Source organism: Mustela putorius, unplaced genomic scaffold (assembly GCF_011764305.1).
Source record: "Mustela putorius furo isolate JIRA1106 unplaced genomic scaffold, ASM1176430v1.1 tig00003853_pilon_pilon_pilon, whole genome shotgun sequence".
Lineage (NCBI taxonomy): Eukaryota > Metazoa > Chordata > Mammalia > Carnivora > Mustelidae > Mustela > Mustela putorius.
The window spans coordinates 34,254,389-34,274,708 of record NW_025422005.1 but is presented as its reverse complement, the minus strand read 5'-3'; the positions used below and the strand labels follow the sequence as shown (position 1 = coordinate 34,274,708).

The 20,320-nt window shown below is 48.1% G+C and overlaps 1 protein-coding gene across 10 annotated transcripts in view; it reads left to right on the top strand.

The window, feature by feature from the left end:
- ERI3 (ERI1 exoribonuclease family member 3) overlaps positions 1 to 20,320 on the top strand; it is a 126,203-nt gene that overhangs the window by 27,537 nt on the left and 78,346 nt on the right. For all 10 annotated transcript variants that reach the window (XM_013044664.2, XM_013044653.2, XM_013044647.2 and 7 more), the window contains 3 exons: positions 5,358 to 5,474; positions 11,736 to 11,795; positions 16,009 to 16,100. In XM_013044664.2, the coding sequence (XP_012900118.1) occupies positions 5,400 to 5,474; positions 11,736 to 11,795; positions 16,009 to 16,100 (227 nt within the window). In that variant the 5' untranslated portion in view covers positions 5,358 to 5,399. The remainder of the gene's footprint in view (positions 1 to 5,357; positions 5,475 to 11,735; positions 11,796 to 16,008; positions 16,101 to 20,320) is intronic.

The window sequence follows — 20,320 nt, the reverse complement described above, 5'->3', positions numbered from 1 at the left end:
GGAGGGAAGGGGTAGGTTAGTTGTTACCATCTCTAAATTGAAGGAATGCCAGTTCCTGGGTTGAGAGAAGGAAGCCATGAAGAATGATTTGCTGATTCCCTTATTTCAGACAGGATCATAGAGCCATCAGCTCAGGCAAAGGAGAATCTGTGCTTTGGAGAAAAGGTCTATAAGAACATGACACTATTAAATCTTCTGTCCCATTGTCCAGCAGTCTAACCTAAGTCCCTTCTCCTTAAAAATCCTTTTGTTATTGTTGTTCTATCTTCAAATATAATCTTATCACTGAAGACACATTAGTTGAAGGGAGTTTGAATACCCTGAAAGCAACCTACACATTTATTTCTTGTAATCTGCTGATTGTAGGTGTGAAATTTCACTTGAGATGCTATTACACTTTTGTCCTCAGTTAATCAAGACAGTCTCTGGTATTCCTCGTTGAGCAACTAGAAAGCAGCTCTGTCTAAAACCTTTGCTCCAACTTATACCTCTGCTCCCTTAAAAAGGTAAAAGAGTATTTACTTAGTTCTTCCTTTTTATCTGTCTTCTCTCCCCTTAAAAAAACAAAGGTTTGCTGTTGTCATTTTATTGAGGGAGACAACAGACACAGTAGGTTTGGTACCCTGGATACTTTGAACAATTCAAGTTCTGAGGCTTTTGTCCTGAGTTGTCAACTTGTGGCTAATTCCCATCCACCATCAGCAGACCAGCTTTTGGGGACTATTATGCTCTATCCTTGGACAACCTAGTGGTCCAGGTAGCTTGTGGATAGTGAAGGGTGACCAGCTGTCCCAGTTTTAGCTCTGAAAATTCTGTGTTCCAGGGAACCCTGGGTCTGGACAGACAGAAAGCTGGATGCTGGTGGTTTGTAGCAGTTGAGGGAGGATGAGAAGCTGCTTAAAGATGAGAGACAAGGTGCTTTGGGGTGTTCTGTGTCTGCATTTGAATCCTGGCTCCACCACCACCTTTACCCTGTTCGTCACCTTCAGTAGATCACTTCATCTCCCTGAGCTGTGGGGAGCTGTGTAAAAGCTGAGATGTTTCTCTTAGAGCCAAGTGCTTGGCTTTTGCCTCGCCATTTATGGCCCCCTCTGGTGTTACTCATCAGAAGTGGAGAGAGTGAGGTCTGTGTGCCAGGATAGAGCTGGGTGCTGGAGATGCAGACCTAAGGCTCTGGTTCCCACTGTCCCTGCCCTCAGAGCATAGTGCCATCTGTGTCACTGAGTAGCAGTGGTCCTCCAGGACTTTCTGCCCAGGGAGGCTACATTCTGTGCTCTGGTAACTCGAGAGCAGCCTCTTTTCCGAGGAGATAGCAGGCCAAGCCTCCCAAAGACAGCCTTTCAGCCTGGAAGAATCATCTCTTGACCTGTCAGATTCTGAAAGCTGGGAGTCCTGTTCTCTTAAGTCTCATTTCCCCATTTGGAGTCCCAGCTCTGCCCCTTACAAGGAGTGTAACCTTGAGCAAAGCACCACTTCTTTTTGGGCCTGAGTTTATCTGTAAAATAAAGATCTTAGTGATTCCCACCTCCTGAGTTGTTAGGAAGCTTCAGTGAGGTCATTTCTGTTAAGCATCTGGCGGAGGGTCTGCCATGTAGTAAACAACAAATAGAAGGAATGAAATGATTCCATTTTCCACGTGGCCCTGAGGGCGTTGGGGCCAGCTCCTCTCTACCCTTTGCCCAGACTCCAAGACCCTCAGACAGAGGAGGAACATCTCCTTATATTTGTCTCTATGTCCACACCCAGCCCCTGCCTGGTAAATAGTATGTGCTTAATAGTGTTAGTTTATGAGCTGCTGCTACTGCTGATATAACCTATCTTCCAGGATTAATAAGGGAAAGATAAGAAAATGTATTTGCAAGCACACCTGTAAGTTGAAAGTCCTAAACTCAGTATGTCCCTCCACTAAGATATTTATCGTAGTGCGTTGTTCATTAGTTGTTCAGTATCTTCTCTGCTCACTGGTCTGTGCACTTCTCCAAAGCAGAGGCTACATCTTCCCTCTAAATCCCACTCCCAACACCCGTACAGTGCTCCCAGTAGATGCTGCCCAGGTAGTTTAATTGAATGCACATGACCTACGGATATAAGGAATTTGGAAACTGTTAGAGGAGGAAGAGAGGGCTGGTGAACACACACTGGTCCTTCTTTCCTTCCTGGTGCTACCGCTGCGTAAGCAGACACTCAACTACTCCTAAGAACTTCTCCCAGGAGAATGAGGAGATTGAGGGAGGGAAAAGGAGGAGGGGCAGGAATAACAGTTTGATCATCACCAGAGCGCCTGCCTCCCAAAGCTAGCATGGAGGCACAGCTTCCTAAGCTCCTGGTTGGAATTAATGTGATCAACCTGTAACTTTGGTATTACCTTTCTGATCCTTATGAGCCAAAAACTGTTGGCCTGCTATGGGTGCACTGGCTGCAGAGTCATGCCCCCTTAGTAGAGATTAGGGTTCTTCTCCCATGAATGGGCTGATGGGGCCAGGATTTTGAGGTTCTGGGCTTGGATGGGTAATATGCGAGGGTAAGAATTACCTAAGTGAAATCCCTTGTGCTCTGACTGCCCAGAGAGTCTTCTGTCAGAAGCTCTTCTTTCCATCCTCATTGGCTTAAGTGAGTATGCCAATGTGCAAGGTTATTGACACAGCAGCCGCTGATGGTCCTGAGAAGGGGCGCATGCAAAGTAGTGTTCTAAGATTGGCTCTTGGAAGTCCCTCTTCTTGGGCTTGGGGAGAAGGCCTGGTTGATGGACCTCTGGAGAGGTATGTTTAGGATAGGTCCAGTTCGCTGTGTCCCTGGCCCCCAGGTATCTCTGGGATCTCCCTTCTCGGTTTGCTTAGAGCTGAGGCTAGCTGCTGCTTCATCCCTGGAAGGGTACTACTGAGTGTGAGCACAGGTTAGCTCCATTTCCCTCGGGGTGAGGGAGCCAGCAGCAGGAGAGGTGGAAGAGCAAGCTGCAGTGGGGAAACCCAAAGGCCACTTTTAGAGAATCTACCGGGGATGCCGACTTGGGGCTGGTCAGAGCAGGAGCTGAAGCGCTTACTATTCTATAATAAATACTAATGAAATTCTAGATCTGTAATAACATTTCAGATATCTAAAACAAACCATGTGCTTGTAAAAAAGTGGAAAGAGATCAACTTTAAGCCATAAATTCTTGGTAATAGAGGGTTTTTTTCTATTTATGTTTGATAGATATTTTTGTTTCCAGAGGAATGTCAACTCCTAATTTCATAATGTATCATGGGCTTAAGAAAATTGAATTTAATAAAAGCCAGAGATGAATGGCATCCTTAAAGGTCCCAACACTTGTCTTTATTAGCAGGACAAACTGCAGGTCTCCAAACACTGCTTCTCTCCAAATGAAAGTTTAAATGAAAAGTACAGTTGTGTCACAGGTTCAATTTCATTGTGGGCCAAGCTAACATTGTTAGTGAGGAACTGGCTGTATTTGTTTCTTTAGACACCAGGGCAGCCAAACTCACCAGGCTTTGGAGCTCCTTCTGGGGAAGTGCTGCTTCTCTGTAGCAGGAGAAGCAGGATACATCAGAAATTCGGGCATCCGGTGAGCCCCGCTTCAGAGGGAATGCTTGGAAATCTTGGCTGTCTGGTTTTTCAGGGGGACCAGTATGTATTTTTGTGTATGTGTGCCTCCATTTTATTTTTCAGCGCAAAACTGTCTTCTGCCAGGTCTGCTAAAGAGTGTTTTGTGAGAGTGAGAAAGGCCTCGGGGGACTAGGGGAGTCTCCTCGTCTCAAGTTGGGAGGAAAGATATCACCTAACCTAAGCAAAAGCTGGGGCCTCCTTGCCATTGCCCCCCTCTGCCTCAGCCTTGTTGCCCTTCCTATCTCAGGGGGCTCCTATCAGCTTCCCCATTTGGGGGGATCAGCTGGGGGATCAGGCAAACAGAACCTCTGGGTTTTTCTGTCATGAAATCTCACTGCCTTGATTGGGTCTTCAGTCCTGCTTTAAGGTATTGGGTAAAAATAGATGCTTTAAAAACAAGCCCGATATCACAGGTGCGTTTGAGGGAGAGGCTACCTGGCTGCCTTGCGACATCAAGGAGATTGGCCATTTCTCCCATCTTCCCACTCGTCCACATCCTGCACACAGTCAGGTGTCAACAGCTTCCGTGCTGCTCCTCCAGGCTGTCCCTGGAGAGAACCAGTTTGCCTTGATTTTAGTGATACTAGAAAGATCCCCTCCAGAACTGGGAACCTGGGGTAGGGATTACGCTGGAGCTGACTACTGGGGGCACGGAGTGGGCAAAACCCCCCTTCGCTCTCTGCAGTGGAGGCCTTTTCCACATGCTAATTTTACTCGGAGGATTTTGCTTTTATTTATTTTTTTTATTATTTCCTATTTGTCTCTTCCAGATGTTTTCAGGGCAGTTTTTTTGTGTTGTAAACTAATTCCATTCATGTTTTAAAAATTTATGAAAGCGCTAATAAAAATGTCAAAGTGGTAAAAATGTTAGCTTTTCCTCTGCTTTGATTAAATTTTGCAAACTGTTTTTGAATATTAAAAAGCAATAATTTTTTTTATTCTCTCTCCTCGCTTTCCCTTTTCTCTCTGGTGCGTGTGTGCTCTCCTGCCCTCTCCCCCCTCTGGTGCATTCCTCCCTTCCCAGGAGCGATGTGGGAGGCGTGCTGCACAGCCAGCATTCTGCAAGCCTGTTTGCACACCAGGACCTTGGTGCTGTGCATCTCTATTAAATAACGGAGACAAATTAATCTTAGAGACACCAAACAAATTGTCACTCCTCCTCCTTCTCTTCCATTACGTTCCAGTGGACTGGGAAGGGCTGGCTAAGTGATTGGGGGGAGCAGGCTGGGGGAGGGTGTACTGCCTGAAAGAAAGGTGGGAAGCACTAGCTCCTATTACTCTTACTCAGTTTTCTGCTTCTCTTTAGTATCCCCTTTGGCTTTATTTATTATTTATCTTTTTTTTTTTTTTTTTTAAAACAAATGAAGAAACTCATCAGTTCTGCTTAAACTTCAAATGCAGAAGGCTCTGATTGGTCTTATGGCTGGTTGTCTAGGTGACTGGAGATCCAGGCCCATCCAGGGCAGAGGCCTGGGCAATTGGAAGCAGTGGGGCTACTTTTGTGGGGCAGCTTGTACTACTGTCTTCTTTCCTCTTTCCAGAGACAGTGGGAGTCAGGCGTGTGTCTAGTCCCTGCCACCTGTGAGGGTAGTGATAGTGGGAAGGTTAGGATGGAAACTGAGCTGGTGCCATTTCAGTCTTGGGTCTGTTCTGTCAGGAGTTCAGGAGTCCAAAACAGTCCCTCATTCTTGAGTTCCTTGAAGTGGTTGGTTAAAAAAGTGTATTCTTCTTTTTCTGTGTCTTTGCCATTCCAGGAAATCATCGAGTTCCCCATCCTGAAGCTAAATGGTCGGACCATGGAGATTGAGTCTACCTTTCACATGTATGTCCAGCCCGTAGTCCATCCACAGCTTACTCCCTTCTGTACAGAGGTAAGGGCCCTGGAGCGGGGCAGCCCGGGCTGCTGGGACAGGAGTTTTGGGTCACTGGTACACTGTCCCTGCTGCTTAGGGGCAGCTTGAGTCTTACTGCTGGTTAAGGCAGGTAAGCATGGGACCCAGCCAAGCAGCTGGCATTTTACAAAGTCTGCCACTCCACTTGCACTGCTGTGGTCACTGGGGACCCAAGAAGTGGCACAATCTGTCCCCAGCCTTTTCCCTCCCTTATTGTCCTTATTGTCCCTACCCCTCCTGGTGACCAGCACTTGGAGTGCTGCCCCACTCAAGGGTGGTGCTTCCAGGGCTCAGTTTCTCTTCAGTTCCATTTCCCTTGGGGCCTCTTGACAAGAAGTAAAGATTTCAGCTTCTTGGAAGGAGAGGTTATGTTAAGGCTCTCTTAGCTTCTGGTGATATTTTTCTGTCCTGGAGCAAAGTGGCCCTGCTTGAGTTTGTGGGAAGCACAACCCTGTCGTTGAGGAAAGAGAAGGGTGGTCTAAGTGGTATATGAGGCTGAAATGGCCTTACCCTTATGCTGTGCTGGTGTTGGACTCAGCCACTTTGCCAGCAGGTTAGTATTGGCCCCATTCTGCAGATTGTGAAACTGGGCTAACTTGAGATCTTGATGCTTGCTAGAGGCTTAAAAGAGCTAATAGCGGAGAACAGGTGCCCTTGCAGAGTTCTTACTCTCAGGATCTTCTGTGACTGGTTTCCCCTGTGACATGTCATGTTTTGCACTCTGTGGTAGCCATGGGCTGTAGTGGAATCATGGGCCGTGTATGTGTGGCGCAGAAGTAAAGGGAAAACATGAGTGTTTCTGGAATCTTTTTTTTAAGAATTTGGGGCTGGGGTATATTCAAGATAGTGTGCCTTTGTTTAGAGATCTACTTTCTGCATATAAGTGAAACATGAGGAAAAAAGTTCTTGAGTGATCCTAAAACTATTGTTTTGGTGTGGGGAATGCTGGGAAAGAGGCTGCCTGCCACTGGTGGGAGGGCCCCATGGACTCTGAGATTGACTCAGCCCAGATATGAAGTTTCAGGGGGTTGCTACTGGGCTTGATGCCAGTGTTACTCCCAACCCAGATAGGCCTTTTGGTGCAGGCATCCATCTCCCAAGGTGTGTAGTCTCTCACCCCCTTTGTTGTTCCCACTAATGATGTTAAGATTCTTGCTCCCTCTGGAATCGTCGTGGGTTTTTTTCCCCCTCGTCCCCTGGAAATTACCTGTACCACCAGGGGGCGCTAATCTGTTCTTTTTGCCCCTTTTGGGGGGAAAAAGTCACCATTTTAATGGTGAAGATCCCCTTCCTTGTGGAAAGGGAAAATTTTCCTTAAGCAAGCCACTGGCCTGAAAATGCAGTATCCTCTTGTCCTTCTCTTCCTTCTGTCTGTGTGCAGACTCCCCATGGGTGTTCCAGCTGCAGCTAGGCACAGCTGGGCAGGGCCAAATTTGGGAAAGGTTACTCTTGTTTTGGCATGGAACAGTGCTTTTGGAGCTCAACCCTGGGCAGGAGTGGGTACCTGAGAGTATTGGGAAAAGGGATCTTTTTGAGATCAGGGCTGCTGCTGCTGCTTTTGGGGGTTAGGGGGAGGAGGGATTGTGAGACTATGATGAGAGCTATTCTTCTTTTTTCTGGAAAGTTTCACCACAGGACACACACACGCATAATTTGGAGGGCAGGAGGCATGGTGAGGTTGGGACCCTTGTCCTGAAGCCTTATCTGAAAGTGACGATGTGAGTGAGCTGTGGCACCAAGGGTGCGATTTCGCCTCAGGCTTCTGGAGCCTCCAACTCTCCTTGACCTGGTCCTGGTCTTTTGTCCAGCCTCACATCTTCCTGCTTAATGCCCCACACTTTGCTCACCTAAGGTCGCCCCCTCACCGTCTCCCTGTGCACGTGATGCTCTTGCCTGTACGCTGCTCCCACTCTTGTCCTCCCCCTCCCCACCCCCAACACTTTTCCTCTAGGACTTTGCTCAGGGTCACCTTCTCTGGGGAGCCTTCCCTGAGCCCATGGCTGGTGCCACCACAAAGACCTGAGCAGATGCATTATACTGTATTTACTTATGTGTCTCCCCACTAGACCGTGCATTCCTTGAGGTTCTGATCTATCTCTGGCCCATCATTGGAGCCTAGTGCCAAGTAAGCACTTGACACATGTTCCTTAAATGAGTGAATATTGTCAAAAGAGTATTCAACCACACCTTGCTGCCTGCCGCCCTGCCCCTGCCCCTGGTAACTGTCCTGCTCACTTGGTCTTTTCGAGCAAGTGAAGTCTTCTTTGGAAAACCTCAGATCATCTAAATATTGCCCTATTTCCATTCCAGATGGAGTTGGAATGTAGAGAGAGGCATGGGCACAGGGTGTAGGCTGTCATTGTGCAACCTTGTCCTGTGTGGCAGTGGGCTGCCTTTGGGGCAGAGAGAGATCATCACGGTCAGAGAGGATCTTTCTTCAGTAAGGATTGTGCCTAAGCATCTCCTCCAGTAGGATTCCCTCTTGTGCACAAGAAGTTCTTAAGAACCCTGACCTGTGTGTATATGTGTGTGCACACACATCATGACACATAAGTACACATATGAGCACATGCTCGTGCAGGGAGAGACAGGCTCAGTGTTGGGCATCCAGAAAGAGGGATGCTTCCTTGAGTGGGTCTGTGACCCATATACAGACACTTTTACTGCTCTCTGTAATGGGCATGTTAGTAGCCTTCTTCACATCCTTTCTTCGTTCCAGTTCATAGTCTGACTTGTTTCTAACAGAGACAGGATGGGATAAGTTTCATTCCTTCCCAAGCCCTTTCTCTCCCACATCTAGAATCTGCTCCAACCTGTCAGATCTCTGCTTCTAGCAGCTGGGCTGCTGCCACAGTCCCTGACCATGTGTAGCCTTTTTTGTTGTTGTTGTCATTGTCTTGGGGAAAAAAAAAAAACCCTAGAAAAAATACCAATTTTGCTAAATGCCAGTAAAGGGCTTTGTCTTGCACCTGTACTTATAAAGGGTGAGATTTATTGGTCTCTTTGTCTGAGGAGAAAGAGTGGGTCTGATTATCAGATTGTACACCAGAGACAAGTGCTTATGTAATCAACAAACTGTCTTGGTGTCAGAATACGATTGTGTTGGAGATAAACTGTGAAAGGAGAAAGCGCTGGATGCTGACATGCTATTGGCATTGAGTGTCCTGGGCTGCTTCCTGTAGTGGCTAGTGTTTGTGATGAAGCCAGCTTGTTCCCGGACAAAGCCCTTGTGAGGGTAGGGGATCTCAGTAACCAGTCATGTTATCAGTCAGGGTCAAAAGCCCCTCGCCTTGTGGTTTCCGAGTCTGGAGAAGCGGGAGTTAATCTGTAATCCCTCGGTGAAAGGAGCCATAGAGCACACATTAATTCTTCCTCTCACCTCTCCAGCTTTAAGTGGTTAAGGTCTTTGAGCTCTGTTTAGCCTGTGAGCCCTGGTTCTCAGCTTAATAATACTTGGCTTTGCTCTAGTACCTTTCATTGTGAGGATGTAAAAGCTTTTTACAAATATATATTAACCCAAGTGGGATTGGGTTCAAACTACAGCATGAAGGACTTAAGTTATGCCTAAGGTAGAACTTTCCAGTATTTATTAAATTTATTAAACTAGCTTTCATGGCTTCTGTTGTAAGTCTTAAAGATGTCTTAGGTTGTATCAGATACAGGGACTAATTTCTTAATTTCACACTCTTCTTCAACTAGTGCCTTGGTCGAGCCAGTAAGATGTAGTCTGTCCTTGGAAGGATTCATACAGGGGAGTGAGGGCTTCCCCTGGAAGGGTGCCTCTAGCTGAACCAATAGTGCAAGCCCATGTGTCTCTGGAGGTTGAGTTCAAGCCCTTTAGGAGGTCAGCTGTAAGCTGTGTCTGGCTGAACCGTGAGTGGTCTAGGAAGCATGGAGAGAGAGAGGGAGATGGGCTCACTGGGCCTCTCCCAGGCTGATGATTCCAGGCTTTCTGACAGCTGGACAGGAGTGTGAGAAAGCCCTAGGACCCTGGAGCCCTACTGCCTACCACCAGGGTGGAAAAGGCGGGCCTAGTCTGTAGTGAGAGGTCGTGCAGAGCAGTGCCCTGGTTTTCCTTTATAGTGCAGTGACTTTCTCTCCCCATATTAGTGATTTTCCGGGGGCCAAGAACAGGTGCTTGTGGAGTACATAGATGCTGACCCAAGACCCATCGCCAAGGAGGGAGGTCTCTTGACAAGGGTGCCATTGGTTTTTTCTGTGAGTGAGCCTTTCTGGAAACCCTTCAGTGCTCAGCTCATCTCAGTGACCCTGAGTATAAGGAGTCAAGAGAAAGACCTAACCTTGCCCCAGAAGACTCAGATGAGACATGGGAATGTCTCACACAGACCCCCCCAGAGCTTTCTAAGAAGCACAAGTGGCTAAAGGTTTTCCAGGATAGTCCTTACTTAGCTCCAAGCTAGGGGGTATGGATTGGTCCTAGAAGAATGAAGCAGGAGAGAAGCAGGGCCAGGAAGAGCAGTGGTGGGTGCTCGTTAGTCACCTGGGTATTGCACCTAGAGTCAGCAACAAGCCCACTCTGGACTCTGGCCTCTGTGTGCCTGAGACAAAACACAGGGCCGCTGCCTGCTCAGGGGTGCTCTGGAAGGTGTGCAGGCTCCGGGTGCTGGCAGGGCTGGGCCTAGATGGGGCTGCCAAGAAGAATGCAGATTCCATGAGGGCAGGGATTTCAGTTTTTCCTCACGGCTGGATCCCTAGTTCCTGGAATGGGGCCCAGTACATTGTAGGCTGTCCAAGAGTAGTTGTTGACTAAATGAAAGGAGGAGTGTTAGCCCTCGAAGATTAAAGCTGCTGACCCAGAGGTCTTCCTCACCCCTCACCCCCCCAGCCCCACCCCTAGCCATCAGTGGACCAACTTGCCTTCTCTTTGGCTCAGGCCCTCCCTCTGCTGGGCAGTTCTTCGGTCTTCCAAGCAAGGAAAGGGTGTGGAGGGGCCAGCCGGGCGGGCCTGCTGTGGGTTAAAGCCTTGCGAAACAACAGTGTAGTTAATCTTTCTAATTTATTTTCCTTTTAGACCATGGGAAGTCTGTAGGCAGCAGCTGTTACCCAATTAAAATACAGATTAATATAAAAACAGTTTCTGGAATATAAAATAGAGTGGCTGTGTCCTTACACTTCCTTAAAATACCACCTAATAATGACTTGATGAACTACAGAAACCCACCTAGAGGAACTCAGCGTTCTTAAAATGAAAATTTCTTCCCTAAAAGGTGTGTATTACCATTCCATGTAAGTCGCTATGAGAAAATAACCTTCCTTCTTAGAGCCAGCGGTTCCTGTGAGTTGGGTATTTGATATTCATTAAATGTAATTATAGTTTAATTGGAGTTTAATCCCCCCCCCAACACTTTAAAAAAAGGAAGAAGAAGAAGTTCCCCAGCAAGCCTGAGATGCAGCTCTCTGTAGAAGTAGCCCCGGGCACATTGGGCATGGTGATTTCCAGCAAGGTCCAGGTCTGTGGATAGGGGCCTCCTGCCTCAGATCCCTGAGGCAGTCTGTCCTCTTCTGTGTTCGAAGGATATTTTCACTTTAAAACAAAACAAAGCAAAGCAACAAGCCTGTTTGAACCTAGGTCTTACATGGGTGGAGCATAGACCTGTGAGTTAGAAATTCTCTAGACCAGGTTCCTTTATTAGGCCTTTGCATCTGTGTTTCCCTGTCAGTTAAAGATGTCTATTTCTTGCTTGCCTAGTTGGTATCGAGGACCCAGGTGTTCAGGGTAAAGGGTAGATGCCTGTGGGGTTCCCCTGGCTCTTCTCTGATGTTAGAGGGGAAAATGCTGGACATTGAGACCCAGAGAAGGGGTGGACTTGAACCCAGGTGTGGCTGTCCTATGTGAGCATTCCTCAAGGTCTACAAGAACGTCTGTGAAGCTTGGAGGTATATGTATTTTAGATTATAATTTGTAGGGATTTATTGGAGTTTATTGAATACAAGACACATACAATCTTTTTCCTTTTTTTTTTTTTCTTTTCAAAGTGAAAGTTGAAATAGGTATGAAACATACCCTGTGTGTGGATGTGTTTTCCCCTCTTGGGGCAGGATGTTGTGGAGAAAGTTCACCATATGTCCTGAAACTGTATTCCCAAGGCCTCTGGCAGGTTCTGAGCCAAAAGCAGTGCAGGCCAGTCTTTTATGGCAGGAGAAAGGAGAGGATCCAGTCCGGCTTTGAGACCCCGTGTCCTGCTGTTCCACCTATTGGCTATTTCTCTTTCCTTTCAGCTCACCGGGATTATTCAAGCCATGGTGGATGGTCAGCCGAGCCTGCAGCAAGTGCTGGAGGTAGGTTGAGTGACCTTTAATTCCTGACCTCTGACCCTTTCCCGCTGCCTTTCTCTCCCTCCCCTCCTGAGAATGTAGCCGTGTAATTTGACTATGATTATGGCTTGATTAGAATAACATTTGCTGTCACATCAGTGACATGCTGTTGAGAGTATTGAACCATTGATCTGTCATCTCCAGCTGTTCCCGTCAGGGTTACTGGCAAGATGTCCGAGTGCTGCCCTGAGTTCCACGCGGGGTCCCCGCCCCCCTCCTGGCCCCTGGCCCTGGGCTGGGCAGCACGGGCAGCCGGCGCTGGGCGCATCGGGGAGGAGGGGAGCCGAGCCGTGGCACCACAGGGCTAGCCCTGGAGACTGAAGGTGTTTTTGTTTAGCTTTAGTGTTGGCTTCTTGTGGCATGTGAGCACTTCATTAACTCACCCAGAACTCCCCGTCGACGGCTTTTGTTTGCTGTCAGCTCCTCCAGGAGGTACGGCTGGGCCCGCCTGCCCCACTGCAGCTTGCCGCTGGATGCACTGTGCCTGTCAGGGGTGCAGAGGCTGCACTGGGTAATGGTTCCTAATCAGAATAATTACAACAATTGCCTATGTGAGGGAAATCAAATTAAAGGCTATAGAACCCTTGGCAGAGACCACACTTCTAGGATGTTCTCCTCAGGGAGCTGGAAAAGGTTAAGATGCTGCTGCTTATGCTCCAGCCTGAGGGAATAAGCAAGGGCTGTGCTTGGCCTCAGCTTTTCTCCCACCCCTTCTGGCCTGGGGGAGGTAGAAGGTCCCTTTCCCCCCTCGCTCCTCTCTAGGGGGAGGGGAGAAGAGAAAAAGCCCATGGATCTTATTAAGTGCTTTATTTATCTTTAAGACCAGTAAACCGAAAGCTCAGCCCCTATCGAAGAACAGGAGGAAGCAGAGTTGGGGGTGGGTAGCAGGGCACGTCTACATTGGAAGTAGTCAGCTTGTAGGAAGTTGGGGGGTAGCCTGGGGAGGGAAGAAGATCTAGAGGCCCTGTCCCATGGGAGAGAGAGATACAGACTGAATTTCCTGGGACTCCTCAGGATGGAGGAGGCCCGGTGGCCGGTATGCTTCCTGTCCCTGGGAGTGTACAAGCCTGGGTTCTCTGATCAGTCAAGCTCTGGGTTGGGAGAAGAGAAGATGAACTGTGAGGTGTCTCACAGCCCCACTGACCCTCTTTTTTTGAGGGGAGATTCGCTCCTATGATTGAGGGGGCACCTCAGCATCGATGCTCCCTATAAGACCAGACTCAAGGAGAAAGAGGGGACCAACCCATCCTTTCCTGTGTCCCAGCCAGGGCCTAGCCCCTGAGGGAGGCCACACGGCTATTTCCTGGAATGTCTCCGGCCAGGATCCTCGAAGGAAGACGCCTGCTGTAGTCCAGCATTGAACCAGAGCTATTGAGGTTATGGGATTTTTTTCCCTCAGTGGTGCTGGTTGAGGGAGCTATGGTCTTCAGGAGGCTTCCTCCTGCTAATCTCAGGCCAGCCTGGAGCAGAATGCTAGGGGGGATTCTGAGTTTTATCCATGAGGCTACTTTCTGCTACTTCAGCATACTTTGTGGGTGAAAAGGGAAGACACCTGGCATCAGCCTGAAAAGGGAGTCTCTGGCCAGGAGACCAGAATGGGCTCTGCTTTGTCTCATTAGGCCTGAGTTGGTCAAATAGCTAAAAAGCTGACTTCTTGTCCTAACCAAGGCCCTGAGCTAGTGGTCAGCTAGATGTTTGTCTTGACTAGTTTGGTTCAGGTAGGACTCATGCTAGACCTTCAATAGCTGGGAGGGTGGCCACAGCTGATTGGGGATTGTCTTGGTAATTCCTCTAACTCTTCGTCCATTTAAGCAGAGAAGGGAAGGAAAAAGACAGGCTTTATTCCAAATATAGTATCACGTCCCTGGACAGCTCACCCTAAAAGGTTCTCACTAAACATCTGTTGCACCAGTGAATGGGCTGGGTCCTAAGCTTCCAAGGAGTAACCCCATGGAATAGTAAGTGCTTCTCATGGGGAAGGTCCTGCTGGGCACTGGCTCCTGACCATCCTGTCTTGCTATCTTTTCCAAGACTACTGTGGATGAGTTGGGGCATTGGGAGCCCCACCAGCAGATAGGGCACTTACCTTGGGGATATAAGGCCAGTGAAATAGAGCAAGGTTGGATGACACAGGCAGCCCTAGGATTGCCTTACTTCCTTTCTTACATAAAGTCTTGGGAAAGGATACATGAGTGTGAATGTGTACATGTCCTCTGTGCAAGTGGGCCATGGAGGCTGGGGAAACAAGCCATTCAGCAGTGGAAGTTCCAGAATTTAGCTTGCTGGGGAGACTCTTTGGCTGAGGGGAATTCTTTGGTGTGCAGACTGTGAGAAGGGTCTGCACAGTCTGGCTCAAGGAGCAGCTCTGACCCCCTGAGAGGTAGGACCACTCTAGCCAGAGAATGACCTAGGACCTTTGGCCCTACTCAAAGACTGCTTTGGCGTGGACCAGGCATCCCAGTATCTCTGAGATGTCCCAGGGAGCCAGCCTACACCTGCTAAGAGTTAGCTTCCTTCATGATTTCAGTGGGCTCGCCATTACCCACTGGAGTCTTCACAGTCTGGCCCATGTATCCCCCAGTGTCATATCCTGTCCTTCCTTTCTACACACTGGACTTCGGTCACACTATTCCCTACTCATGTTTTAGTGAATCAGCAGGAATCTGTTGAGAGGACCCTGCTGGGTTAAGGATTTACACAGTGAATAAGATGAATGAAAGTCCCTGCTTCACGGTGCTTCTAGTCTGCTGGGGGAAGCAGATACCGAGCACACAACTGCTTCTCAGATACAAAGTGATTGTGCCTGTGCTTTCCTTTGCTCTGCCCCACCCCGTCATGCAAACCCAGCCACCAGGTCCCTAGTTGGGAGTGGCGTCTTTGTGAAGCCTTCCTTTCTGACTCCTTTCTCTGTCAAAGGTAGAGCTGGTCACCTCCTCCTCTTGGTCCTACAGCATTCTGGTCGCTTCTCCGTAGCTGCATCTATTTTATTGTATTCAGATGATTTGCCTTTCTCGCCTTCTCAGCCTACTGTCTGTTTTGTGGTAGGCACTTAATACATTATTACATTTAATTCTCAAAACAACTCCGTAAGGTTAGTCATGCTACCTCGTTTTATAGATGAAGGAAGCTGAAGTTCACAGAGGTTAAATGACTTTTAAATGACTTCCCATCAGTGACACAGCCAGGATATGGAAGAGCCAAGGTTAGCACCCAGATGTGTCTGACTTTCAATCCTGCATTTGTAGCGACTTTGCAATGTAGCCTTTAAAAACGAATCCTTCTGTGTGAGTGGCACGGTGGTCATCTGCTGTACTCCCACCCCATGCCTGGATCTTCTGAAAAATAGGCAATGCTTCAGGAGCGCTTTATGATAATTATCTCAGTATATACTGATTTTGGTATCTGTACTTCCCATGTGAGTGCAAATGCTGAAACTGATTAAAGGGATGAAGGGAAAGAAATACTTAAAGTGTGTTTAGGAGCAGTTTTTAATCCCTGTCTAGGCATTGAGCTCAGCTTTGAAAAGATTCTCCTGAATCTGAATTTGAATCCTCAATCAGGAGAGGAGAAACGTAAAATCCGGGGCCAGTTTATGAGCTTTCAAGAGACCGAAGCGGGGCAGTGCCACCACAGGGATCAAGGTGGAGTTCCAGGCCAGCAAGGGAGCTTTTTCTGCTAGACTCACAGTGAATATTAACTTCATCCTCATTTGGGAAATTCATAAATTTGGCTAATAAACCTTTGGCGGGAGGGTGAAATGAACAGGTGAATGAATGAACCTGTGAATTGGAGTCCCTGCCTGGGGCCTCCTTCCCGCCTGTCCTCATGGCCCAGGGCATCCTGTGCCTGTGCTAGGCTTTGCTTTTGAGGACCAACTTACCGGGATATGACCTTACCCCGTCTGGGGTTAGGTTGCCAGGCATCGGGGCAGTGGAGGGACTCCCTTCTTCCACTCATTCAGGTTTGTGGATCTTCCCTGCAGGGATCACCCTCCCGCTGCCCCCACAGCCCTGAGCCAAGGCTGAGAGCCCAGAGCAGAGCCATGGCCAGATAAGATTACATTTTTCTTCTGCTCTGATTACAAGCAGCTTATCTGCGTTTCTTTGGTGTGGCTCTTCACAGACTTGGGAAGAAAAAAAATGGAAAATCTCATCTGTTCTTGTTGTGTACTTTTCAGAGGGTCGATGAGTGGATGGCGAAAGAAGGCCTCTTAGATCCAAACGTCAAGTCAATTTTTGTCACCTGTGGAGACTGGGACTTGAAAGTCATGTGAGTATGAGAAGGACTGCTTTACTGGCAGGGCTTGGAAACTATGGGACCAGGTCATGCCTTTCACAGGCCAACACGTCCAAGTCTACAGGGCAGCTGGCTCAGCGAGTCCCTGGATCTTTGGGGCTGCCACGGTGCGAAGAGGGCTGGGAACCCCGCCTTCAGACTCTGGAGCTGGGAGTAGACCAATCAAGGACCCTACTGGGACTGCAGTTGTCTGGACCTTCCTGCCTTTGCCAGGTCCCACTGCTCACGACAGCCCTTCTAGTTGCGGGGCTGCATGTTACTGCCCTGGAAGGAAGGAATTAAAAGATCCTTTTTTTTCCCCTACCAAATGTCTAGTATTTACTACCCTTAATGCTTTAGAAATAGTCATTTGTTTAATAAACCTTGGTACTTTTATTCCTGTTTTATAGGTAAGGGAATTAAGGCACAGAGAGGTTAGGTAACTTGCCCAAGAACACACGGAGCCAGGATTCAAACCCAGGGAATCTGGCTCCAGGGTCCTATCTCTTAACCATTCTGCTGTGCCACCCTTTTATCTGGGGTACAAGGCCCTGATGATTCAACTGCAGGCCCATTGGTGGGATGAGAGAGGGCTGCTTCTAGGGAGCTACCCAGTTCCCCAGCCTCCTTGTCCCTCCTTTGTCCGCACTGCTTTTTCTTCTCTGTCTCCGGGTCTTGCCCTGGTCATGGAAGGCAGAACTAGTTCCGTTGCTGGGTTGACACTTTTGCCTCTTGTCTGTCCTCATGGATACCTGGCTTCAGACAGCCCCAAGGGAGCTAAAGCGGGGTGGAGGTGGTGGGGGCACTGTTTGCTGAGGATTGATAGAATCGATACCTCTGTGTTCTTTGTGACCAAAGGCAGCTGCAGGCATTCTGGGAGTGTGTGTGTGTGTGTGTGTGTGTGTGTGCATGTGTGTGTGCATACTTGCGCGCATACTTGGGGTATTGGTTGGGGGTGAGGAATAGTGGCTCTGGAGTGACATTTCCTACCAAATTAGGCATGATCTTCTCACCAAAGTCCTTTTTTATGCCTTTTGGATGCTGGGTATTGAGGTGAAGTTACACACTCAGGTGGATATCAAGCCTGCTGCTGGACACTGACTTGAGGAGGAGAAGCAAATCCAAAGCATATAAACACCCACGCACCTCATGTCCACATCCCTCAGGTCGTGTACACACACTAACTGGATACCTCTAGGTATATGCACAGGACTCCCAGAGCTCCAGATGATCTGTTCCCAGATGACACTCATGGGGCAGAGAAATTACAGAGGCTGGATCTGGAAGCAGATATGAATCAGGGGGAAGGTTCTGTGGGGAAGGTGAGGAGGAAGAAGGCTGTTGCTCTTATTTATGGCATCTGGGCCACTCTGAGTGCCTGAAGCAGAGAAGGGATTTAGGTGGAGCTCTGCAGCCTAACAGAAGCTGTTTGGGGTAGGCACGGTTCAGGCCATACCCAGCATCTGGGGCTCATGTAACCCAGTCCAGAGGTGCAGTTTCTCCAGATAGCCTCCCAGGACTCCCACTCTTCCAGGTGGATTTTTCTCTTTGGTGTATTCATATCCCAGACACCCATATTCCAGAATCTTCTGCATTAACTGGGAATGGCATGTACATGTGTGTGTATGAAAACGTCCCTGTGCATCCCTGTGGGGACTATTTGGCCAGGTCTCCTCAGTTGGGTTTCTCCATGAGACAAAGAGGGAATTTCAGAGGGTGTTCTCTTTGGGTCTGGCCATTCTGACCTGTAGCACCAGAGCAGATTTATTTTAGAGAGAGAGAGGGACAGCATGAGCTGGCGTTGGGGGATGGAGGGGCGGGGCGGACAGCAGACTACACACTGAACACAGAGCCTGAGATGGGGCTCCATCCCAGGACCCTGAGATCATGACCTGAGCCAAAACCAAGAGTCATTTGCTTAATCAATTGTACCACCAGCCACACTGAAACCAGATTTTAATGAGCATGTACCACACTTCATTCGGTCCTCCTAATTATATTCCCTTTTATAGAGGGAAAAAACAAAACAGAATTCGAAACCGAGGCCTAAACTGGTAGACTCGTAGCTAGACAAAATTGAATTCTAAGACCATGTTGCTTCTAAAAGAGAGGGATTGGGCAGACTTTGGTAGCTAGTTTGGGTTAGTATTGAAAAGATCAGTGAAGCTCTGAAAAAGAATATGCAAGAAGGAAGCAGATGTCAGGTGGTAGGGGCTGGAGGAGGAGAGCTTTGTGGCTGCCTTTTAGAAGCAGGACTCCGCATAACTGCTGGGAAGGCTCTTAATTAAATGTGTAACAAAATAAAAACAGCCAGAGAGGAAACCTAAGTAGTGTTTCGTGACAGTGCACAGCTTATCGGTGTTCCTGGAACCTCTCGTCAGATGGCTCTCGTCAGAGCCATCACCTTTTTATGCACCCAGTAAAGGCTGCTGAGGAACCTGACAAGGGTGGTGGTAAATTGACACCCGCAACTTGTTAGTATGGGGCTCGCTTCTTATTCTGACATCCATTTTCAGATTTAACTAAGTCTAAGGAATTCAGCAAATATTTTCATTTCCCACTCTAGTTTCCCAGAGCCATGGCTTTTTCTCATTGCTGCTCTTCCCCTCTCTCCCAACACTCACCCCCAGCCAGCTTCCCATCACTTTCATTGGAAAGGGCCTGATTAGTGAGGCACTGAGAAATGGGAACTGAAGTGGCAGCAGAAATCCCACTGGAGAAAAGAAATCTGCTTCGGTCCCGACAGAATCATTTTGTGTCCATCTTTTGTCAAAGCCAGATGAGTTGATACTCTGTGGGCTTTTGATGCTATAGTCACAGATCCTGCCGAGGTGGGTTTTAATTTTTAGTGGGCACGGATTTAATTTTCCTTCTCAACTTGTTTAAGTAATGACACTTGTTAGGGCTTTGGCCCTTGGTCGGCTTCCTCCCCTACCTGACCCACCTTTCCTTTGCCTTACCTCATGGTTCTTGAAGCTCTTCATGGCATTTAGTATTCTTTTTCCAATTTTCTCTCTTCTCTGCCTACCCAGGCAGGGGAATGTCTCTGTAAAGGGGTTGCATTTTTGACATGGCAGCAGAGATCCTGCTGGGGAAAAGCAGTCTGCCTTATCTGCCAGCTGAACTCCAAGCTTTGACATCCAACTACCTATTCTGTATCTCCACCTGAATGCTTAAAGTTCAGGTGTCCTCCTTCTCCCAACACTTAGTCCTCCAACTTGCTCTCAAGTTGTGACTGGAACCAGTCTGGTTGTTCTGTCAGAAACCCGAGACTCATCCTTGATGCCTATTCTCTAGCCACAACCAATTAACTGCCAAATCTTGTTGATTCTTCCTGCCAGAGGTTTCTCAAAGCCTTTATCTTCTTTCCATCCCTGCTACGGCTGTTGTAGTTCAGGTCACCAGGTGCTACCTCTTTTTTTTTTTTTGGATTTATTTATTTATGTGAGAGAGTAAGAGTGCGAGCAGGGGGAGGGGCAGAGGGAGAAGAAGAGAATCTCAAACAGACTCAGTGAAGCATGGAGCCTGACACAGGGCTCAATTCCACAGCCCTGAGATCACAACCTGAGCCAAAACTAAGAGTCAGACTCTCAACCGACTGAGCCACCCAGGTGCCCCTCAGGTCAACATATTCTTCTTGGATTACAAAAGTCTTCTAAGTCGTCTCTCTGACTCTAGTTTTACCTCCTTGCCATTCTGACCATAGCAAATTATGTCACATGCCCGCAAAACACTCTCAAGGCTTCCTCTTGCCCTCAAGGCAAAGTCATCTTGCTTAATGGGTCCCTTGCATACTTCTCGAACCTCATCTTTTAATACTTTCTGTGCACCCCCAACCCCAGCCAGGTGCTCTAGCTGGCCAGTTCCTCATGACCCTTCAGAACATCAATTTCTAGGTGCCTTCCTGTGTGTTTCTGGAGCACATGTACTTATCTATACGTGAAATTGTATTGTGTCTGTCTCTACTTGTCTGTCTGTCTCACTAGACTGTGGGCTCTGTTATAATCTTGAACAATGTTTGGTATGTAGTAGTTGTTCAATAAATGCATGTTGAATAAATAACAGCTCAGGAATGGAGTAAGCCTGTGGAATCTATACTCAGGAAGAATGACAGAGATCAGTGGAAGGTAGATTCAGGGAGAATGGAACAGAAGAGGAAATCTTGGGCCTTCCTGCACCAGGCTGAGTATGAAGGGTTGGAGAACTATGCTGCT